Raw genomic sequence first — 20,670 nt, 5'->3', positions numbered from 1 at the left:
CCCAAAACCTACAATAACTCCACCTTAGTCTTTTTGCGGATTTGTGGTGGGTAATTACGCACTGTAGCCCACTTGGGGGAAAAAAAGAAGCAAGCTGGCAGAATCCTCCCAAGCCATAGATGTGCCCCAGAGACAACTGCTCAGTCCACGGACACCACACAAAAATAAACAAAATAACCATGCCTAACGTATTCCAAAGTGAAACACGTCGCCAAGCCTAACGGGGGAAAAAAAGGCTATAGTTCTGGGTAGCAAGTTTCACAACCCTACCCAAATTTCCCACTGAGGTACATAGCCGATTGTACTCGCCTCAGACCGATGTCTCAACAGGAAGTAGAGTAAGAGTCTCCAGCCTGGGCAGGGGCCTGGAAACTAACCAATATACTCTCCAAAGCAGCACACAACCAACTAGCCACCGCAGTGGCAAGTTACCCAAACAAAGGCAGCCAATACTGGGCACTAAACATTACAACTCAAAAGCTGTAATCAAAAGATGCAAACAAAATCACCTACAGAGTTTTCAAACATTAACTCCACATTGTCTCCCGAACACACACACACTAGTAAGCCCAACGACACTAGTGTTAGTCCTTCATAATGCAACGAAGTGCTACACACCAAAATGTCTAGGAATCAACCTTATGATCCCGGACGAGCCTCCACACGTCACGAACCGGCTCAAAAGTTCATAATAAAAAGGGAGACAAAGTGGAGATAAGGAATAACAAAACATGTTTATTAACTAAAGTAAACTAAAAACAATTAACATGGTGTGTGTGTGTGTGTAGTCAGTAGTGTAAGTGAGTGTTTGCGTGCATAAATGTGATAATGAACGGTGCCAAAACAAACAAACTGGCCACAAAAGTGACACAACCAAAATCTACAAGTCTGCCTGCATGGAAAGAGTGAGGAAGAGGTGTATTTATCCTGGGACATACCCGAGCCCAGGTGTGTCCCATTTCGCTGACGACCCCCCCCCCCCCCCGGCTCCGCCCACCAACATCCTATTAAGGAAAACAAGAGCAAAGAGAAAGAATTCGGTGGACAGAGTGGGAGGGTCGTCACATTTGTGTACGTCCATTGCATGAAATCCAAATAAAAATCCATTTAAATTACAGGTTGTAATGCAACAAAATAGGGAAAACGCCAAAGGGGATGAATACTTTTGCAAGGCACCGTATATGTTGATTCTCTCTCTGTATAGTGTGTATATGTTGAGTCTCTCTCTCTATATTTTTTAAATGTAACCTTTATTTAACTAGGCAAGTCAGTTAAGAACAAATTCTTATTTCCAATGATGGCCTACCGGGGAACAGTGGGTTAACTGCCTTGTTCAGGGGCAGAACGACAGATTTTTACCTTGTCAGCTCGATGAATCGATCCAGCAACCTTTCGGTTACTGGCCCAACGCTCTACAATAGTGGGTATATGATGAGTCTCTCTCTATATAGTGTGAGTACAGTATATGTCTGTCTCTGTGAGAGACTTGGCACACGTCTTTACTGGTGACCTTCAGAAGATTAGTAACAACAATGTCTCCTTGTGTTCCCTGCAGTCACTCCATCAGCACCTCTCACACACACACACACACACACACACACACACACACACACACACACACACACACACACCCCGGCTCCCCCTCAACTGTGAGCAGGTGTGTGTACTGTATGATGTACGGGAGGAGTGTGTATGAGAATTTGGGTTGAGTGTTCGTGTGTGTTTGTGTGTCTAAGAATTTAGCAGAAATAGTGGAAAGCTTGAGATCTGTTTCTTTGCTGTAACCCTTTGCGGTCTGGAGTTGTATGTGTGTGCTGATGTTTGGGCTTTTGGTTTGATACTTGATACTACCCATCCCGGATCCGGGAGCGTAATCATCGCCTGAAACTAATTAGCATAACGCAGCGGACATAAATATCCCTAGAAAATATTCCTGTTCATGAAAATCACAAATGAAATATAATTGAGACACAGCTTAGCCTTTTGTTAATCACCCTGTCATCTCAGATGTTCAAAATATGCTTTACAGCCAACGCTAGACAAGCATTTGTGTAAGTTTATAATAGCCTAGCATAGCATTATGCCTTGCTAGCAGCAGGCAACCTTGTCCCTGAAATCAGAAAAGCAATCAAATTAAATTGTTTACCTTTGATGAACTTCAGATGTTTTCACTCACGAGACTCCCAGGTAGATAGCCAAAGTTCATTTTTTCCCAAAAGATTATTTTTGTAGGCGAAACAGCTCAGTTTGTTCTTCACATTTGGCTGAGAAATCGCCCGGAAATTGCGGTCACCACAACAGCAATTTTTTTCTCCAAATTAGCTCCGTAATATCGACAGAAACATGGCAAACGTTGTTTAGAATCCATCCTCAAGGTGTTTTTCTAATATCTATTCGATAATATATCCGTCGGGACAATTCGTTTTTCTCTAGGACCGATTGGAGTAATGGCTACCTCTGTACTTTACGCGAGAATCTCTCTCGGATGTGACGCCTACGGCTATTCTTCAACAGAAATGCGTAAAACTACGTCACAATGCTGTAGACACCTTGGGGAATACGTAATAAGCGTAAGCTCGTTGATGGTACATTCACAGCCAAATAGGGAGTCATTGGAACGCAGTGCTTTCAAAACCTGGGGCACTTCCGGATTGGAGTTTTCTCAGGCTTTCGCTTGCAACATCAGTTCTGTTATACTCACAGACAATATCTTTACAGTTTTGGAAACGTTAGAGTGTTTTCTATTGAAAGCTGTCAATTATATGCATATTCTAGCATCTTTTCCTGACAAAATATTCCGTTTAAAACGGGAACTTTCTTTTTCCAAAAATGAAAATACTGCCCCTAGAGTTCCAGGATTAAGCATAGATTCAATCAGTTTATACAAATGCGATTTGCATGTCTGCGATGGGTATAACACGGGAAGCCGATTGGACAGTTCCAACGCAGTTCCACCTCCGACACCGCCTAAATGAAACAATATACCGCTATGCAGAAGTTGGTTATCGCGGGCTAAAGTCGATCTGATTGAATCGAGCCCTTACTGTATCAATCCCATAGCACTCTCATATTGACCTTGTAGTGACCGACTGGGTCTCCTAAACCCAGGTCTCCTGTGTTAGTTCTAAGACTGTGTTAGCCTGCTGAGCTAAGCCTAGGTATTAGCTTGGGGAGCTAATCAGGGGTTAAGTTGTGAATTCGGAGTTGGGAGATTATGGTTGGAACTGGATTTAGGGTTAGGGTTATGGTTGAACTGGGATGTGGACTTGAAGCTAGGGTAAGGGTAGTGGTTGAAGCTAGGGTAAGGGTAGTGGTTGAAGCTAGGGTTAGGTTTACTCATTACGTGAGGAGCATAGTTCTACTAAGCTGTGCCCAGATGTTTGCCTCTTCCCGCTACAGTATCTCTGTCTAGCCATTGTTTTCAAATATTTTCATATTTGTCTTTTTTCTTAGACGAGAGGTGTGTGTGTTTACTGCAAACAATTTCCAAGAGACCGCTGCCCGTACGGACTCTCCAGTATCCCCCTCACACTCTGATACACACACACACACACACACACGCATACACACTCCACACACACTTCCCACAGAGTGACAGAGAGCAGAGTCTCTAGGCTGACCCAGGTCTCAGACCAATAAAGGCCCTGCGCCCTGGGGGCCCGGCGGGTGACTAGAGCCTGGAGGAGCCTGGAGCCCAGGTTCAATATCAGTCTGGAGTGGGAGGCCTACCCCCTCCCACCAACACCACCACCAAGCAGCACATAGCCTGCTCCTACTGCACACACACATGGAGTGGATATCAACATGTAGGACACTACAGTGGACATCACTGTCTCACCATAGCTGGTGGTAAAACACCATTGATTTTTTTTAGTAGTAGAGACATTGTAGAGAGAGAGACCGGAAATGATAGTGAGAGGTTTGTGTGGAAAGTACGGCGGGGCTGGGAATCGATTCCACACTCACACAGGCATCTGCACCCAAGGTGGTATCGCCGGTAACTGCTAGAGCCGACCCTCTGGCCCTGCAATGCTGGCTCTAATAGATCACTCTGTGGGGTGGGGGACAAGGAGACCCTGTCTGGAGCAGGGGAGAGGGGAGACTCCCACAGTCACACGGGAGCGGAGGCCCCAAGAGTCACGGCCAAGTCCAATGTTCACTGACCAAACAATCTCTCAAACTGCCAGGCCAGAAGCTCACCTTCTCATCTTACGTGGTTCTATGTGGAATCCCTGTTGTACTAGGCTGGGATTGAGAACAGAGAAACCATAGGTCTTCCACACAGATACAGCATCTCTCCCACCCGTCCCCCTCACGCTCCTCCCGCCTCCCTCTCTCGCTCCCCCTCTCTCCATTACCTCGTTCATCACTGTCTGGTTTGTAATAATATTTCTCAATTCCAAACCTCATTTCCCGCTCGTTGAGATTGATAGCAGTGATGACACCAATCAGTTTATCTCTCCGTTTATCCCTCGTTTTCTCTTAATCGTCTCTCCGCTCAGCGCCTCTTTGTGTCTCAGGACGGGAGGAGAGGGAAGGTGGGGTGGAGGGAGGGGGTTGATTGGACACAGCGCTAATTACCAAATGTACTCAGCCACTCCAGTGATGACAAGCCTAAGAGAAGAACAATACATGCACAGTACCTGTATATAGTTATATTCTGTATATACCATAATATACAGTATAACTGTGCTAGGAGATGGATAGTTAGTTAGTATGCACAGTGGAAAGAATGGGTTAAATCAAGCATAAGACATTCTGCCCCATACTGCTGAAACATATATACTGCTAAAAAAGATGTGCCAAAACCCACAAAGCTGATTAATCAACACAACTGCAGCAAGCCTAAATCAAATCAAATCAAATGTATTTGTGTAGGCCTTCTTACATCAGCTGACATCTCAAAGTGCTGTACAGAAACCCAGCCTGAAACCACAAACAGCAAGCCATGCAGGTGTAGAAGCCTACTGTACAATGCGGCACACAGTCAGAACCGAAGCATAGCCTATTGCAGCCAATGATATCCATTCTGAAGAATTATTTGTAGAATTGTTAGGAATTCATCCCATGTGTTTGCACTCACTATGGTTCAGTCCGAGGGAGTGTAGGAGTGTGTCAGGGATATGTTGTTGCTCTTGGCTCATACACAGTCGTCCACAGGGGGTATGGTCAGACAGACAGACAGACAGACAGACAGACAGACAGACAGACAGACAGACAGACAGACAGACAGACAGACAGACAGACAGACAGACAGACAGAGCCACGTTTAGTACTCCATATACAGATTGAGGAGTAGTATTGTGGTTTTTAACGCAATATCTTGTCTCTATCTGAAATGACATTAAATGTAATTTAAAGTATTTCACTATAGTGCTCCATATAGGGAACAGGTTGCCAGTCTGGTCAAAAGTAGTGCCTTTATATATAGGGAAAATGGTGCTATTTCAGAGAGTCCTTCTGTTCCACCAGACACACAGTAAGGGTTCTCACGTCACCTCCCAGCTCAGGTCAACAGGTGATGCAGGAGAAAGAGAGAGAAGAGGTAGGAAGAGAATAGAGATGGAGAGACAGAACCTTACAGTGATTTATATCACGGCATGCATTGTGTCAAAGCTATGCAGAGAGGAAGGACAGAAAGAGAACAGAGAGGTGACTGAAAACGAGAAGAAGTTGGAGAAAGTTGATAGAGAAGATAAATTGCAGATTGGGGGCGTGCATGGGATAAAATAAAAAGAGGGAGATTTAGGAGAAGATGAAAGCCATGGAGGAGAAGACAGAAGAGCAGGAAGGTGAGGTGTGTCTGTGTCACCCCCTAGTAATATTGCCAGGGTTTTTGCATAATGCCCGATGAGCCCCAATCATCTGGCCTCCCCCACAACAATTTCATTACAGACAGCTAATAAATGTTTCATGGAAGAACAAGCTGCTCGCCTCGCCGTTATTAAATCTGAGATAATAAAAGAAGAGCGAGAAAAGGAAAGATGGGGGGGGGTGGACCCGAGAGAGGGAGGGAGGGAGAGAGACAGAGAGAGCTAGAGAGAGAGCGGTGTCAACATTCTCAAATCGGGGGGCTGTATCTCCTGTTTCTGGGGCAACGGGTCCCCTCCCCTCCCCCTGCTCCCTCCCCCTTGCACCCCGCTCCGCCAGAGAGAGACAGGAAATGAGAAACCGCCAGACAGGATATTGCGTTCTGGTGGCCTGGGGATTAGCTGTTTTATCTAAACACACACACACACACACACACACACACACACACACACACACACACACACACACACACACACACACACACACACACACACACACACAGAGACTCATCCATATCCTCGCACACATCCACACATTCCTCTCACACTCTCCCAAGCATCAAGCACAGTGTTCTGCACAGTTTTCAGTCGTTACTCTTTGCAGGTATGTTCCATGTGGTCATGTTATGCCTTATCTGAGCTGTCATTAAAGGGTCAAATCTTTCAGTCGAGATCAGATGTGGAGTATGGAGTGTAAATAGTTGAGAAAAGAAAAGTGTACGGAGAGACTGGTCTGCTAATCATTAGCAATAAACCTTGATATTGTATTTTATACTAATCAGAGGGTCATTCATACCGTATAGCTCAAAATGTTTGGGAATCAAATAAGACTGTCTGATGCACGTTGTCTATAAGTACACATAGGCTTTGAAGGAAATGGCTTCCATACATATGATTGCAAGTTATTTCTGTTTGTATATCACTGTTCTGTGATGTACCGTGTCTGAGACGCATACACTCCAAGAAATACTGGGTTAAAAACAACCCAATTTGGATTATTTGGTAACCCAGCACTGGGTAAGTATTGGACAGAACACATGCTAGGTTATTTTGACCCAGCCAGTTGTTTTCTGGGTTGTTGGGATTACCCAAACATTGGTTCATTTAACTATCAGTTGGGTATTTTTTACTGTCCTTCTGAGTGGACCTAGCAGCTGGGTCTGTTTTAAATGTAATCCTTCAATTATTTTCAGATAGATTTGATTTGTCTACCTGTTATTTTGTTTTTGCATTTTACACATTCTTCAATCTATAATATGAAGATCATTTATTACATACTGTATTATAAACTGGGGTGGTTGGAGCTCTGAATGCTGATTGGCTGACAGCCGCGATATATAAGACTTTATAAACTGGATGGTTTGAACCCTGAATGCTGATTGGCTGACAGCCGCGATATATAAGACTTTATAAACTGGATGGTTTGAGCCCTGAATGCTGATTTGGCTGGAAGCCGTGGTATATCAGATATAGGGTCTGACAAAACATTTTTTACTGCTTTAATTACGTTGGTAACCGGTTTATAATGGCAATAAGGCACCTAGGGGGTTTGTGGTATATTGCCAATATACCATGGCTAAGGGCTGTATCCAGGCACTCCACGTTGTGTTGTGGTTAAGAACAGCCCTTAGCCGTGGTATATTGGCCATATACCACACCCCCTCGGGCCGTATTCCTTAAGTGTACCACGGGTATGACAGAACAGTTATTTTTACTGCTCTAATTACGTTGGTAACCAGTTTATAATAGCAATAAGGCACATTGGGGACAGTGGTGTAAAGTACAACTTAAATATTTTGGGGGGGTATCTTTACTTTGCTATTTATATTTTTGACAACTAATGTACTTTTTACTCCATACATTTTCCCTGACACCCGAAAGTACTTGTTACACGATGAATGCTTAGCAGGTCAGGAAAATGGTCCAATTCACGCACTTATCAAGAGAACACGTAGTCATCCCTACTGCCTCTGATCTGGCAGACTCACTAAATATAAATGCATTGTTTTAAAATGATGTCTGAGTGTTGGAGTGTACCCCTGGCTATACGTGAATAAAAAAATATTAAAAATTGGGCCATCTGCTGTGCTTAATATAAGGAATTTGAAATGATTTGTACTTTTACTTTTAGCAATTACATTTAAAAAAAAAATATTTAAGTATATTTAGAAACAAATAATTTTACTGGGTGACTTTCACTTTTACTTGCTTAAGTTTTTATTAAGGGGTGTGTACTTTTACTCAAGTATTGGGTACTTTTTCCACCACTGCTCGGGGGTTTGTGATTTATGGCCAATATACACTACATGACCAAAAGTATGTGAACACCTGCTCGTCTAACAGCTCATTCCAAAATCCTGGGCATTAATATAGAGTTGGTCCCCTTCTTTGCTGCTATAACGGCCTCCACTCGTCCGGGAAGGCTTTCCACTAGATGTTGGATCACTGCTGCAGGGACTTGCTTCCATTCAGCCACGAGCATTAGTGAGGTCGGACACTTAGACCTGGCTCGCAGTCAGCGTTCCAATTCATCCCAAAGGTGTTTGATGGGATTGAGGTCTGGGCTCTGTGCAGGCCAGTCAGGTTCTTCCACACCGATCTCTACATTTCTGTATGGACCTCGCTTTGTGCACAGGGGCATTGTCATGCTGAAACAGGAAAGGGCCTTCCACAAACTGAATCGTCTAGAATATCATTGTATGCTGTATCATTAAGATTTCCCTTCACTGGAACTAAAGGGCGTAGCCCGAACCATGAAAAACAGCTCCAGACCATTATTCCTCCTCCATCAAACTTTACAGTTGGCTCTATGCATTGGGGCAGATAGTGTTCTCCTGGCATCCGCCAAACACAGATTCTTCCGTTGGACTGCCAGATGGTGAAATGTGATTCATTCCTCCAGAGAACACGTTTCCACTGCTCCAGAGTCCAATGGCGTCGAGCTTTACACCACTCCAGCCGACGCTTAACATTGTGCATGGTGATCTTAGGCTTGTGTATGGCTGCTTGGCCATGGAAACCCATTTCATGAAACTCTCGGTGAACAGTTCTTGTGCTGACGTTGCTTCCAGAGGCAGTTTGGAACTCGGTAGTGAGTGTTGCAACTGAGGACAGACAATTTTTGCAAACTACGTGCTTCAGCACTCGGTGGTCCCGTTCTGTGAGCTTATGTGGCTTACCATTTTGTGGCTGAACCGTTGTTGCTCCTAGATATTTCCACTTCCTGATAACAGCACCTACAGTTGACCGGGGGCAGTTCTAGCAGGGCATAAATTTGACGAACTGACTTATTGGAAAGGTAGCATCCTAGAACGGAGCCATATTAAAAGTCTGAGCTCTTCAGTAAGGCCATTCTACTGCCAATGTTTGTCTATGGAGAATACATGGCTGTGTGCTCAATTTTATACACCTGTCAGCAATGCATTTGGCCCAAATAGCCAAACTAATTTGAGGGGGTGTCCACATACTTTTGTATATAATGTACCACGTTGCGTCATGCATAAGAACAGCCCTTAGCCATGGTATAATGGCCATATACCACACTCTCCTCGGGCCTTATTGCTTAATTATAATAAAGGTATATCACCTTATTGCATCCCACCAGTGGGATTTACATAAGCTTTTAGGGAACTCATACACTTCTGTAAGCTTCATTGAAGCTAAACGTGATAACTATACAACAGAACAGATTAACAGGAATGACATTGACTCTCATGGGTGGCCAAAAAGAACTATCTGAAAGCCACACCCCTACTAAACTAGGCCTCCTGTTTTTGAATGCGTGTATCTTAGTGTGTGTGTGTGTGTGTGTGTGAGTCACGAGTGTGTGTGTGTGTGTGCGTGTGGACGTGAGCATGTTTGTGTGCGTGCCAGTGTGTGTGTTTGCGTGTTTGTGGTGGTGGCGGAGGGAGCGGTATCGTGGGGAATGCTGGGAAATTTTAATAACACAGGAGCAGTGCAGGGAGATTTAATAAAAGGAGATGATGTGATTACCGAACTCTGGCTCTGAGCCATCCTGCTTCACAGTGCAATATCCGCTCATACACACACACACACACACACACACACACACACACACACACACACACACACACACACACTCACGCTCACGCTCACACATACACACCAAAATAAAATTATACTAAAGCCATACTAAGATTGTAACATCCAGATTCACTGTAAAGATCCCATACCCACAACCTCACCTACACTTACATTTCCAATATGCTAAGACAAACATCCACTGATAGCTGACAATACAAAACCCAATGCACATTTTCACTAATCCATTCACATGGATGGACACATACCGAACATGCATGAGCTTACGCACATAGGAGCAAGCAGCACCACGTACACATCAACATACAACTAACACATGCATAACAGAGTCTTTGCTGAGATCTGAGGACTTGCATTCGCTCCCCAAGCTAATGTCTCAGTTTAACTCAGTAGGTTAACAGTCGTAACCTACTGCTGTGCAAGAGACTGGATCCGAACCGTGTCAGTCTCATTGGTGCGGTGAATTGGGGAGGTCAAAGTGCCAACCAGGGTGAAAAGTAACCCCGTTTGCTTACGAATGCTTGTGATAATTTCGGAGATACCTATATAGGCTTCATAAAGGGTTTATGAAGGCTTCATTATGCCTAAATAGTGTTTAGTCTAAAGTGATATCCTGATAGCAGTCATGAGCCATTTCTCCTCTCTCTGGGTTATGGGGGATGCGGCCCAAATGGCACCATATCCCCTATATAGTGCACTACTTTTGACCAGAGCCATATGGGGCTTGATCAAAAGTAGTGCACTATAAAGTGAATATGGTGCCATTTGGGCCACAAGTAGGTCTATTGTGAATTACACTTCTATTAGGGGGATTATACTGATCTACTTAGAGACCTCCCTCAGTGACTGTTGCCCTCAGTTTCCAAGTTTAGTAAATTCTACAATATATGGCACTATGAAATGGGATTAGTAACCAAAAAGCAGGACTTAAACACTGCAGAGGAATTGTGGTCTGGTGACCGTGTCCCAAGTCGCCTTTATTTTGAGTAAATTCTGGCAGTATAAAATGGGATTAAAAAACAAAAACTGGGATTTAAAGGGGAAACCTGCAGTTAAAACAATAACAAAGCCGTCACCCTGCCATTGGTTTTGTAAATGGCTGAGGGATGGAGAAATGTAACTACTCTCAAATGTATACAGAGCTATTGATGTAAAGACCGACCATCCATGAGATCAAATGTATAGTTTTAACCAATATTTTGAGGCTATACAGTGTCTGTTTTATTACTTTGTTTATGAACAAAGCAGTAAAACAATCTTATAATTTGGGTAATGATGGGGTAAGACAATTGAACTAAACTCATGAGGCACAAGTTTTATATTCTTCAATTATGAATGTGTATATGCCATAAATGTTCAAGTAAAAAAATAGCAGATTGCCACATTTAAACGATAAATACTGGTTTGCCATTTTCGGGGCTATTGGATAAGATATTTTACAATTGCTGTAGGCAATGAGGCAATTAAGAGGAGGCACTTGAGAGAACTTTGTGTGTGTTATAGACAGACAGCTTGGTACAATGGAGTGTGAAGTGAATAGATGGTGGTGGTGGTGACTGGATTAGTGGTGAAGTGGTGCTCCTCGATCGGTGTGCTCGTGCGTCCGTGTGTGTGAGTGTGTGCACGTAAGTGTGTTTGGCAAGGGAGTGTGTTTGGTTCAGTAAGTATGTGTGACGGTGGTGGGCTGTGATTGGGGTAATTTTCGGGAGTGTTAGCTAGTTTTGGCAGACCAATGGATTGAGATAGATTATCCGTGGCAGCTGTGGTTTGGACAGGACAAGATCACAGATTAGGAGCTCTAATGTGCCGACCTGGCTCACTCTCCTCTCCTCCGTTCCTCTTCTCACCTCTTCCCCTCTCCGCCCTTCAGATTTGGGGTAGCAACACCTTCCTCTCACCCAGGGTGAGACTTATCACCTCTCTTTCTCTCCTTTCTTTCCCTCTAACTTCCCTCCATCTCTCTGTCCCTCGTCATCCTGTCACTTTCTCATCTCATCCAGCCATCCCTTGCCTCTTGCCTCAACAGAAATATTTTTCTCTCACACTCTCTCTTATTTCGATGGTCTCTCTCGTTCTATGAGCTAAGTCACTGCCACAGCAGACCTCTTGTTTGCAGTCTTGTTTACAGACCGGGGATTTCCCCAGTGTCAATATGCCATCATATGATTAGGCGTGTGGGTGTTTTAGATATGTATAGATATTGTGGAAATGTATAGTATATGGAAGTACTCACCGTATACTCATGAGTAACCTGGTTTTCCTGTAAATATATGTGTGAGTTTATAGGTTGGGTTAGGCTAGAGAGACAGAGGAAAAAAGAGAGTGTGTGTGTGTTTGTGGGGGGGGGGGGTCTGTGTGTGTGTTTGTGTGTGTATTTTGGTGTGTAAAAGAGAAAGAGATTAACCCCATGCTATGGCCAATCCCTGGTTATGAGTTTACAGCGTCTGTCTGGGCATCGCACTGTTTAAACAACAATCTAATTAATCCTGTCTTTATTAGTTTCACTGAACTACAGAGGCAGGGAGCGAAGGAGAAGGGACGGAGGGGGGAGAATTGGGAATCCTGTCAGAAAATACTGGAGGGGCAGAGTGATAAAACAACTGGGTTTCAAGAGGAATTTAAAAGCAGGAGTTTTGGGGCCTTTAAATTGAATTGATATGTTGATGAGAAGAGAATGAAGAGTGGGAGAAAATGAAAGGGGTTGGGACACGCGAGAGGAGTGATGAAAAGACAAAAGGAAAGTAGACAACAAAGCCCCGTTTTTTTTTTAAAATTGTCCAAGCACGATGCTTGTTTCACATGTTCTCTTTTAAATCCTACAAAATTGTGAATAGTAGGTAATGATGGGCTAAAACACTGGACCAGCTCGTTAAATAGATTCATGTAAAGAATTAGTAAAGAATTAGTAAAAGACCAAGATTCCACCAACACTTCAGTGCAGGCTCCCTACACATCAGTTGACTACTGCCCCCAAGTGTCATCAGTGAAGAACAACATTCTGAAGCGTTACCACATACTGTTATTGCAGTAAACATATGTTAGATGTTCAAGCTTTAAGTTCTGGGAAATTCTGATGTGACATTTAATTATATACCGCACACAGGTTTGGTTGAGAATCTCCACAGGTGCAAATGAGGTCTAATCTTTCAGGCAATCTTGTGTCTGTCTCTCTGCCTTTGGGTGCGTTCCAGGTTGTCTTTCATTCAGTCGCTCGGCACATCTCAGAGGACTGCTAATATCATGTTAGTGAGAAATTACAACACTCCTGCAAGCAATGTGAGACCTGATCATCTGCAGCCCGACTTCAAAAACGACGGTTTGGAAGGACACCTCGAATGAGGCCTTAAAAGCTCTGCGCTGCTGTGTGGTCAAGACGGTGTCTTCTGCACATCTCAGAATATTACTTTATCATATTCCTACTGTGACGTTAAACTAACTCTTCTTCAGGACTGCAAAAAAGACAACATGGAACACACCCGACTGCAATAAAGACACCTGACCTATTACACACTGGAACGCACCCTTTCCCCCCTCTGTCCCTATAGGCTGTTTGTCAGGAAGTGCAGTGCCTGCCTGCAGGTGATTGGCCGCTCAGAGCTGATCATGCGTGTGCTGGGGCAGGTGTACCACCTGGGCTGTTTCAGCTGCTGTGAGTGTGAGCGCCGGCTGCAGCGCGGGGACGAGTTTGTCCTGAAGGAGGGCCAGTTGCTCTGCAGAGGAGACTACGAGAAGGAGAGAGAGATGCTGGCTGCCATCAGCCCCACACCCACTGAGTCAGGTAACAAGAAAAGACGGGGCAACCAACAAATCAATCAATCAATCAAACCATACAATCACTGGATGAAATCTAGGTGGCACTTTATGCTACGGTATAGAAAGTGCAGGAGATTACGTAATTACACAGTGATAACCTAATGACTTGTTTTTTCATTGGGATTCACTACTAGGCACCATTTGATACCAATCTGTCTGTCAATTGAAGATCCTATTTTCTCTCTCCACACCCCTCAGTGAAGAGTGAGGATGAGGATGGTGGGGGCGGTTCTGTAGGGGGGAAGGGCGGCGAAGGGAAGGACCACAAACGGTCAAAGCGACCACGCACCATCTTGACCACACAGCAGCGCAGAGCTTTCAAGGCCTCCTTCGAGGTGTCCTCCAAACCTTGCAGAAAGGTAAGCAGACCAGGCGTAACACAGTTTCTTTCTTTTGTTCCTTCTCTTTTTCACTTTTCCTTCTCTTTCTCACACACACACGCGCGCGTCGCGCGCGCACACACACACGCGCACACACACACACACACACACACACACACACACACACACACACACACACACACACACACAGACACACACCGTCATATACACACACAGTCCCATTTAGTGTCATGGCTTAATTTCTCTTATCTTCAGGTGAGAGAGACACTGGCAGCTGAGACCGGGTTGACAGTTCGAGTCGTGCAGGTGTGGTTCCAAAACCAGAGAGCAAAGGTGAGATATTTGACCTGTCCTGAACCCCCGCCCATGACACTAATACAACCAATAACACTAATCATGAATCTAATGGCGCAATTGCTCTGAAACTGCATGCAAACATTTATTTTAAAGGCTAAAGCACAGTTAAAGGGATAGTCCACCCAAATAACACAAGGAAGAATTATCCTTATAACGAATGACAGAGCAATAGTGCCATTGAGTCCATTATCAGTGTGTTGGTCCTGTGCATTGCAGATGAAGAAGATAGCTCGCAGGCAGCAGCAACAGCAGCAGCAGCAGGAGCAGGAGCAGCTGGGAGGGTCCAGGAGAGGGCCGAGCAGGGGGGGCCGACAGAGCAACGATGACAGTGAGGGTAAGAGGGGGGAATAGAGCAGGGATTTCACAAAAGCCTTGTAGCTAACTGGTACTTAACTCGCGGAACGGTAGATGTAGAAGTGCTTCATTTGACAGTTTTTGTTCATTCGTGCACAGGAAGATTAGTCTTTCGCTACAAACGTGACAATTAACAGAGTAGCTTGCCAAAGTAGCGAAGTTTCAGGAAACTCACCTCAAGGCAGGTGAAACAATGTCTCTGGAGTTAAAGGGGCAGGACGAGAGGAAGAGATGCAGGGATTGATTAATGTTCAGTCTCTCTCTTCCCAGACGGTTCGAGTGGTCATGGATTGGACGGTCTGTTGGCGTACCCTTCGTTGCCACGACAGCAGCTACTGGCTCTGGACCCCAACATCTACGGAGGAGAGCCGTTCCGCCATGGCCTCACCCCTCCTCAGCTAGGCTCTGAACATCTTCACTCCTATGGTAAGAGAGGGAGGGAGAGGGAGAGAGATGGAAAAAGACCGAGAGAGATGGACGGACCAAACAGGCAGACATACTAACTCTATTTCCCCTTTAGATTCAGAGACTGTGTTCCACGATCTGGACAGCGACGGGAGCCTCAGTCACCTCGGCGACTGTCTTCTGGCAGCGGCAGAAGGTGGGCTCCTGGCGGGGCGGGTGGGAAACCCCATCGACCGCCTCTACTCCATGCAGAACTCCTACTTCACATCCTGACCCCTCACCCTTTACCCCTGACTCACTCCACCAATCACCACTCAGAGAAGCAGCTAATGACCGGTTATCCTACAAGGCCCAGAAGGTCATCACACCAACCATGCTTGAGCTGGGTCCATATCCATATCTGACCGGGGTTATTGTACCTTACCAAGTAAAAGCATAATAGTAAACACCTGGGTCATGTTCAGTAGGGCGGAAAAGGTTGGGAGTGAAACGGGGAGGTACTACTTTCATTTATCCACTAAGAACACGTTTTTCCATACCAAACACGACCCAGGTAGCCATTTAAGATCTCAACTATGACTTAGGCCGTGTCCGAAGTCTGGCTTGCCCATTACTTACTTAAACGGCATACTGTGTACTAATCGTATTACATACTATTTCGAACGTTCGGTTTAGTACAAACGTATGCAGTAAGCGACAAACATCAAAGTACTACTCATCCATACTGAGAAGGCGTCATCGAATGCGCCGTTCGCTCTTGATCCACGCCGTTCTTACATTTTTATGGGCAGAGAGCATCCCCTATTCTGATAATCAGTTGTTGTTGAACACGCGGGTGTGAAAAGGCGATGATCTTCCTCAATAGTGCCCAGCGAATTCTACTTAGATGAAAAGCCCAAATGAGTATGACATCCGGGCATTTAAAGTATACTAGATCTTCAAGATTTCACATACTAGAAAGCTTTTTTTTCACATACTCAAACGGCCTACTATTTAGGACGCAAGTATGGGAATTCGGACACGGCCACGCTCTTTTGCTTGATCCCAACATCCTCCCTGTAGCAGACAGATGTGAAATCCTATTGACAACATACTTGATCAAATACTCTCTAATTTGTTTCATATAATTGGTCCGTTGCTCCAGGCAAGCTTAAATCAAGGGCAGCTAAAGTATTTCAAAGAAAAGAAAATACTATTTGAACCCAGGTCTGTCAGGTCTGTGTGTTTGTGAGTCAGAAACCTATGTTACTTATTAGGTTGCTAATGGATGGGGAGTGTTTCATTCATTAGCTCAGGATCTGACCTGCTTGTTGTGCCCACACGGTTAGGGGGTCTTCTTGGCAGCAGGGTTAAGGAGCAGAGTGAAGACGCATACCAGAGAGGTTACAGCAGGCTTGGGGCAGAGCTGCCTCCAGAACATGATTCAACCCAAAAAGCGTTCTATTGGAGATGGCCACTGGTTCATAGCGTGGATGGGGTCAATTCAGTCAAATCAAAAAGTGAATGGGAGCTTGGCCTAAATGAATGACTGGAATAAAGGTACTGGGTGGATTTGGAGGAACGTTGGAGAGATTTCATAAGAGGTCAAGATGAGTTGAAGGGTACAGAGTGGCACGCTCGATTTGTTTGGGAATGAGTGAAACATGTGGGTTAGGTAACTTAGGTCTAGAGTTTGCTCTCAGGTTAGTGTGTCGGTTCGGGTTTTTAGCAATGTTAATACGGGAAATGATTTACAAATCCCTGTAACCCGATTAGTTCACATTAGTCAACATAGTGAAAGGAGATGTGTAGACCGTAGATAACATCAGGGTCCTAATAGAGTAGTGTTTCTCAATCTTGGCCCTGGGGACCTAAAGGGGTGCACAAAGAAGAAAGAAACAATGTTGTGCCTGGTCTGCTTACCTTTCTGCAAGGTTCGGAGGACACCTCGAAGGAGGCCTTGAAAGCTCTGCGCTGCTGTGTGGTCAAGATGGTGCGTTGTCAGGTGCGAAAGGCAAAAACAAAAATGTACCCCCCCCTTTTGGGTCCACAGGACCAGGATTGAGAAACACCACTATAAAGTAGACTAACAGGGTCATTCAGAAAACCTTATAAAGGAAACAGGGTTGTGTAAAGTGTAACGCTTTCATGTAGCTCTGGTTCAGGGTTTTATGTGGGGTTTGCTTGGGAATGCTCAGCATCAGCAAGCCATTCGTAACACCCTCTACCAGATCTAGCGTTCGTGTAACTATTTCTTTAATACTGTGAAGTATTCACTAAAAGGTGCAGGAGTTTGTCCTGGGCTGGAAAAACGCTAAGCCCTAAACGAAAATGTAGAAGTTGAATATTAATTGGTGTGTAAAACATAAGTAAAAAGTATGTTTAGGCCCAGGAGTTTTTCCTGTTCAGGTCACGTGGTCAGGAAAACTACTGGCCCTAGCGACGATAAACAAGTATGTGTTCCAATGTAAAATAATTGTGTTAATATTATTGTTGTTACAATGAATACTACAGTACTACTATAGGTATAATCACTGTAATTTATCTTTGATCGAAAAACTCCTTACAATAGACGTTGTTCAATATTTTGTACTCTTATGGTTAAGTATTTATGTTGTAGCATGAGCTGTGTGTGCCACACTTTCAAAATGTAAATAATTATTACTATGAACATAGCACTGATGACAGTATTTTCCTATAGCTTATACCCACACTGGGACCATCTTGTGGAGTCCACTTCCTATATGATTTCTCATAATTGACTGATGATATATATTTTTTACAGTATAGTATTTACGTGGATATAATTTATTGTGTGATACATTTCTCTGGATGGTATGAGAAATTCTTAATCTTAGATTTTTGTCTGAAAGATATTGTTCCAAGTTTTTGTTCTGTGACCTATTCCATTGTGTGCTTTTTGAGTGTAATGTCGCGTTTCGTCAATATAACCTGTCAATTCAGAGTCTGACTAAATATGCCTACATTATTCTGAGTATGTGTGATGCGGATGATGCAAGGCTTCTCCTTCTACACTGATTGTACAAAACATGATGAACACCTGCTCTTTCCATGACACAGACTGACCGGGTGAATCCAGGTGAAACCTATCATCCCTTATTGATGTCACTCGTTAAATCCACTTCAATCAGTGTAGAGGAAGGGGAGGGGACGGGTTAAAGGAGGATGTTTAAGTCTTGAGACATGGATTGTGTATGTGTGCCATTCAGAGGGTGAATGGGCAAGACAAAAGATTGAAGTGCCTTTGATCGGGGTATGGTAGTCGGTGCCAGGGGTGCCGGTTTGTGCAACACTGCTGGGTTTTTCATGCTCAAGTTTCCTGTGTGTATCAACAATGGTCCACCACCCAATGGTCATCTAGCCAACTTGACAAAACTGTGGGAAGCATTGGAGTCAACACGAGTCAGCATTTCTGTAGAACTCTTTCAACACCTTGTACAGTCCATGCCCTGACTGTACAAGGGGGGGTGCAACTCAATATTAGGAATGTGTTCTTAATGTTTTGTACACTCAGTGTATATAAGGTATGGTAGGGAGCTATAACGTAATTGTAGAAAAGAGCCTCTGCACATTGTTTGTGTCAAATTTTTTGAAGACTGACATTTCCAAGGAAGAATCTCTCCACTTGATTGCGTCTCCCTCAGCCTTTAATAAGTGAAGCAGAAAAGGGGGCCTGTTCTGGTTAGTAGTCAAAGGGTACATAACTCAACATCCTCCCTCTTGACTGTCTCTGTGGTCACACAGATTATAACTCCACAGCCCACTCCTTCTCCTCCAACCTTCCTGGGCTCTGTTCCTTCCGCCAGCGGATAGCCTCCTCCTTCATCCCCACTACTTCTCCTTCCTTCCACCTTTCCTCAGCTCCTTCAAATTCTAACTCTCCAGGCCCCTTCCCCTCCTTCCATCCTTCCTGCGCTCCCTCCTTTCCCTCAGCGAGCGTGTAGCCAAGGAGAGATGTGTGGGAGAGATATACATTCCACAGTTGAGTATTCTACCATGACTCACTCCAACCTGAAGAAAAGGAGAGTGGGAGGGAGCGAGGGGCACCCTTGTGTAGCACCATAACACCAGACAGCATGTATCCAAACTGGATGAGTAATAGGACTGAAATATAGGAGTTTCATGATAAAATCCACCCAAAATAACATCTACAAGAGACAACCACACCGCAAACAAGGGATACTTATATATCACGCAGTTGTACACAGATATGTTGCGGAGTGAGGTTACAAAACTGACACCGTTTTACACATTCATTCTCAATATACATTTGAGAGGCAAAGAAAACCATTTATGCTGCTACCTGAGGTTACCACGGTGTTGTAAATATGTATTACACACTAAAACCTGCTGCATAGTCAGTCGCGCTGAGTGATTCTTTTCACATACAGGGAAAACGACTCCTCTGATTCCCATTGTATTTCAGAGTAGCTGTAGCATGGATGAGTTATGAAAGAACTTCAATAAATAGAAATCAGTCCCAGAAATGGTAAATGTCTAGGATTTTGAGTTATTTTGACAAATCCTAAAGTAGCCATGGACAAGAGTCCACTTTATCCATGTACCAAGTCAGGAAGCTATCAAAATGACATGGGCATTGATTTATCCATGATAGATAGAGCAGTCCGGTGTCAGTGTTGCAGGGAGGAGATATCTGAGAGGGATGGATGATGGTCACTGTTGGGTCCTAAGAGGGCCGAGGAACCGGGTTCACTGCTGAAAGAGGAGATACAGTATATTCACTTCAACTACTACACCAAATATTCAAAAAGGTAATCTCTCAGAAACAGATTATGTAAACATAAATGACAAAATTGCGCAATATTTTAGTTCTGGATTTACCCGAGATGATCAAAATGGCAAAACAAATACAGTACGGAGTACGGACACTGGACAGGTATGAATACTAAGGACAGAAAGACCCAGTTTACACCACGTAATAAGATATTTCTTTAGTGTTTACTTTTGGGGGTACTTGAAGACGAAGAGGAAAGACACTGATGTAAAGCACTCTCTCAAGGCCAAGGGGAACCAGTCAAAAGTTAGTATAATCACAAAGAATTGAGGGCTGTGGTGAACGAGCCGAAGACTGATCTACAATCAGTGAACACTCACGCACTCCGGCAAGGTCCACTGTCTCTGCACAGCCAAGGAAGCGCGCTACGTGTCCTGAACAGGAGGTAGGTGAGTTCTGGTTCTCTCGTAAGCAGTGCTCAAACTCTGTGAACTCTTTTGAACAGTCTGTCCGGATCTTCTGGATCACAGGGCTGGAGAAACATTGATCAATAAGATATTGAAGAAAACAAACACAATCCTACACTTCACAACATCAGCACTGTACAGTACTCACTGGTTTGACTTCCTGCACCTGAATTATTTTCACACCAACAGTTCTTTACAGTAACCCAACCTAGACCCTCGAAGAACAAGCAGCTGCACAGTGGAAGGAATAGCGTCTAGGCCTAGGAGAAAGCCTGTGGTCTAGTGTTAACGTTCGCCGCCTAGTCAAATATACTGTTCCCCACTGG

General features: G+C 44.3%; 1 protein-coding gene across 1 annotated transcript in view; it reads left to right on the top strand.

Moving 5' to 3' along the window:
• Positions 1-18,086, top strand: part of LOC115110093 (LIM homeobox transcription factor 1-alpha-like) — a 31,073-nt gene extending 12,987 nt beyond the window's left edge. Inside the window, exons 4-9 of the mRNA XM_029635447.2 lie at positions 13,418-13,650; positions 13,884-14,044; positions 14,282-14,359; positions 14,600-14,717; positions 15,008-15,163; positions 15,258-18,086. Of these exons, the coding sequence (XP_029491307.1) occupies positions 13,418-13,650; positions 13,884-14,044; positions 14,282-14,359; positions 14,600-14,717; positions 15,008-15,163; positions 15,258-15,415 (904 nt within the window). The 3' untranslated portion in view covers positions 15,416-18,086. The remainder of the gene's footprint in view (positions 1-13,417; positions 13,651-13,883; positions 14,045-14,281; positions 14,360-14,599; positions 14,718-15,007; positions 15,164-15,257) is intronic.
• Positions 18,087-20,670: the final 2,584 nt, after the last annotated feature.

Source organism: Oncorhynchus nerka, linkage group LG26, assembly GCF_034236695.1.
Source record: "Oncorhynchus nerka isolate Pitt River linkage group LG26, Oner_Uvic_2.0, whole genome shotgun sequence".
NCBI lineage: Eukaryota > Metazoa > Chordata > Actinopteri > Salmoniformes > Salmonidae > Oncorhynchus > Oncorhynchus nerka.
The sequence above is the reverse complement of the archived record's forward strand: the minus strand, read 5'-3'. Positions and strand labels throughout refer to the sequence as shown.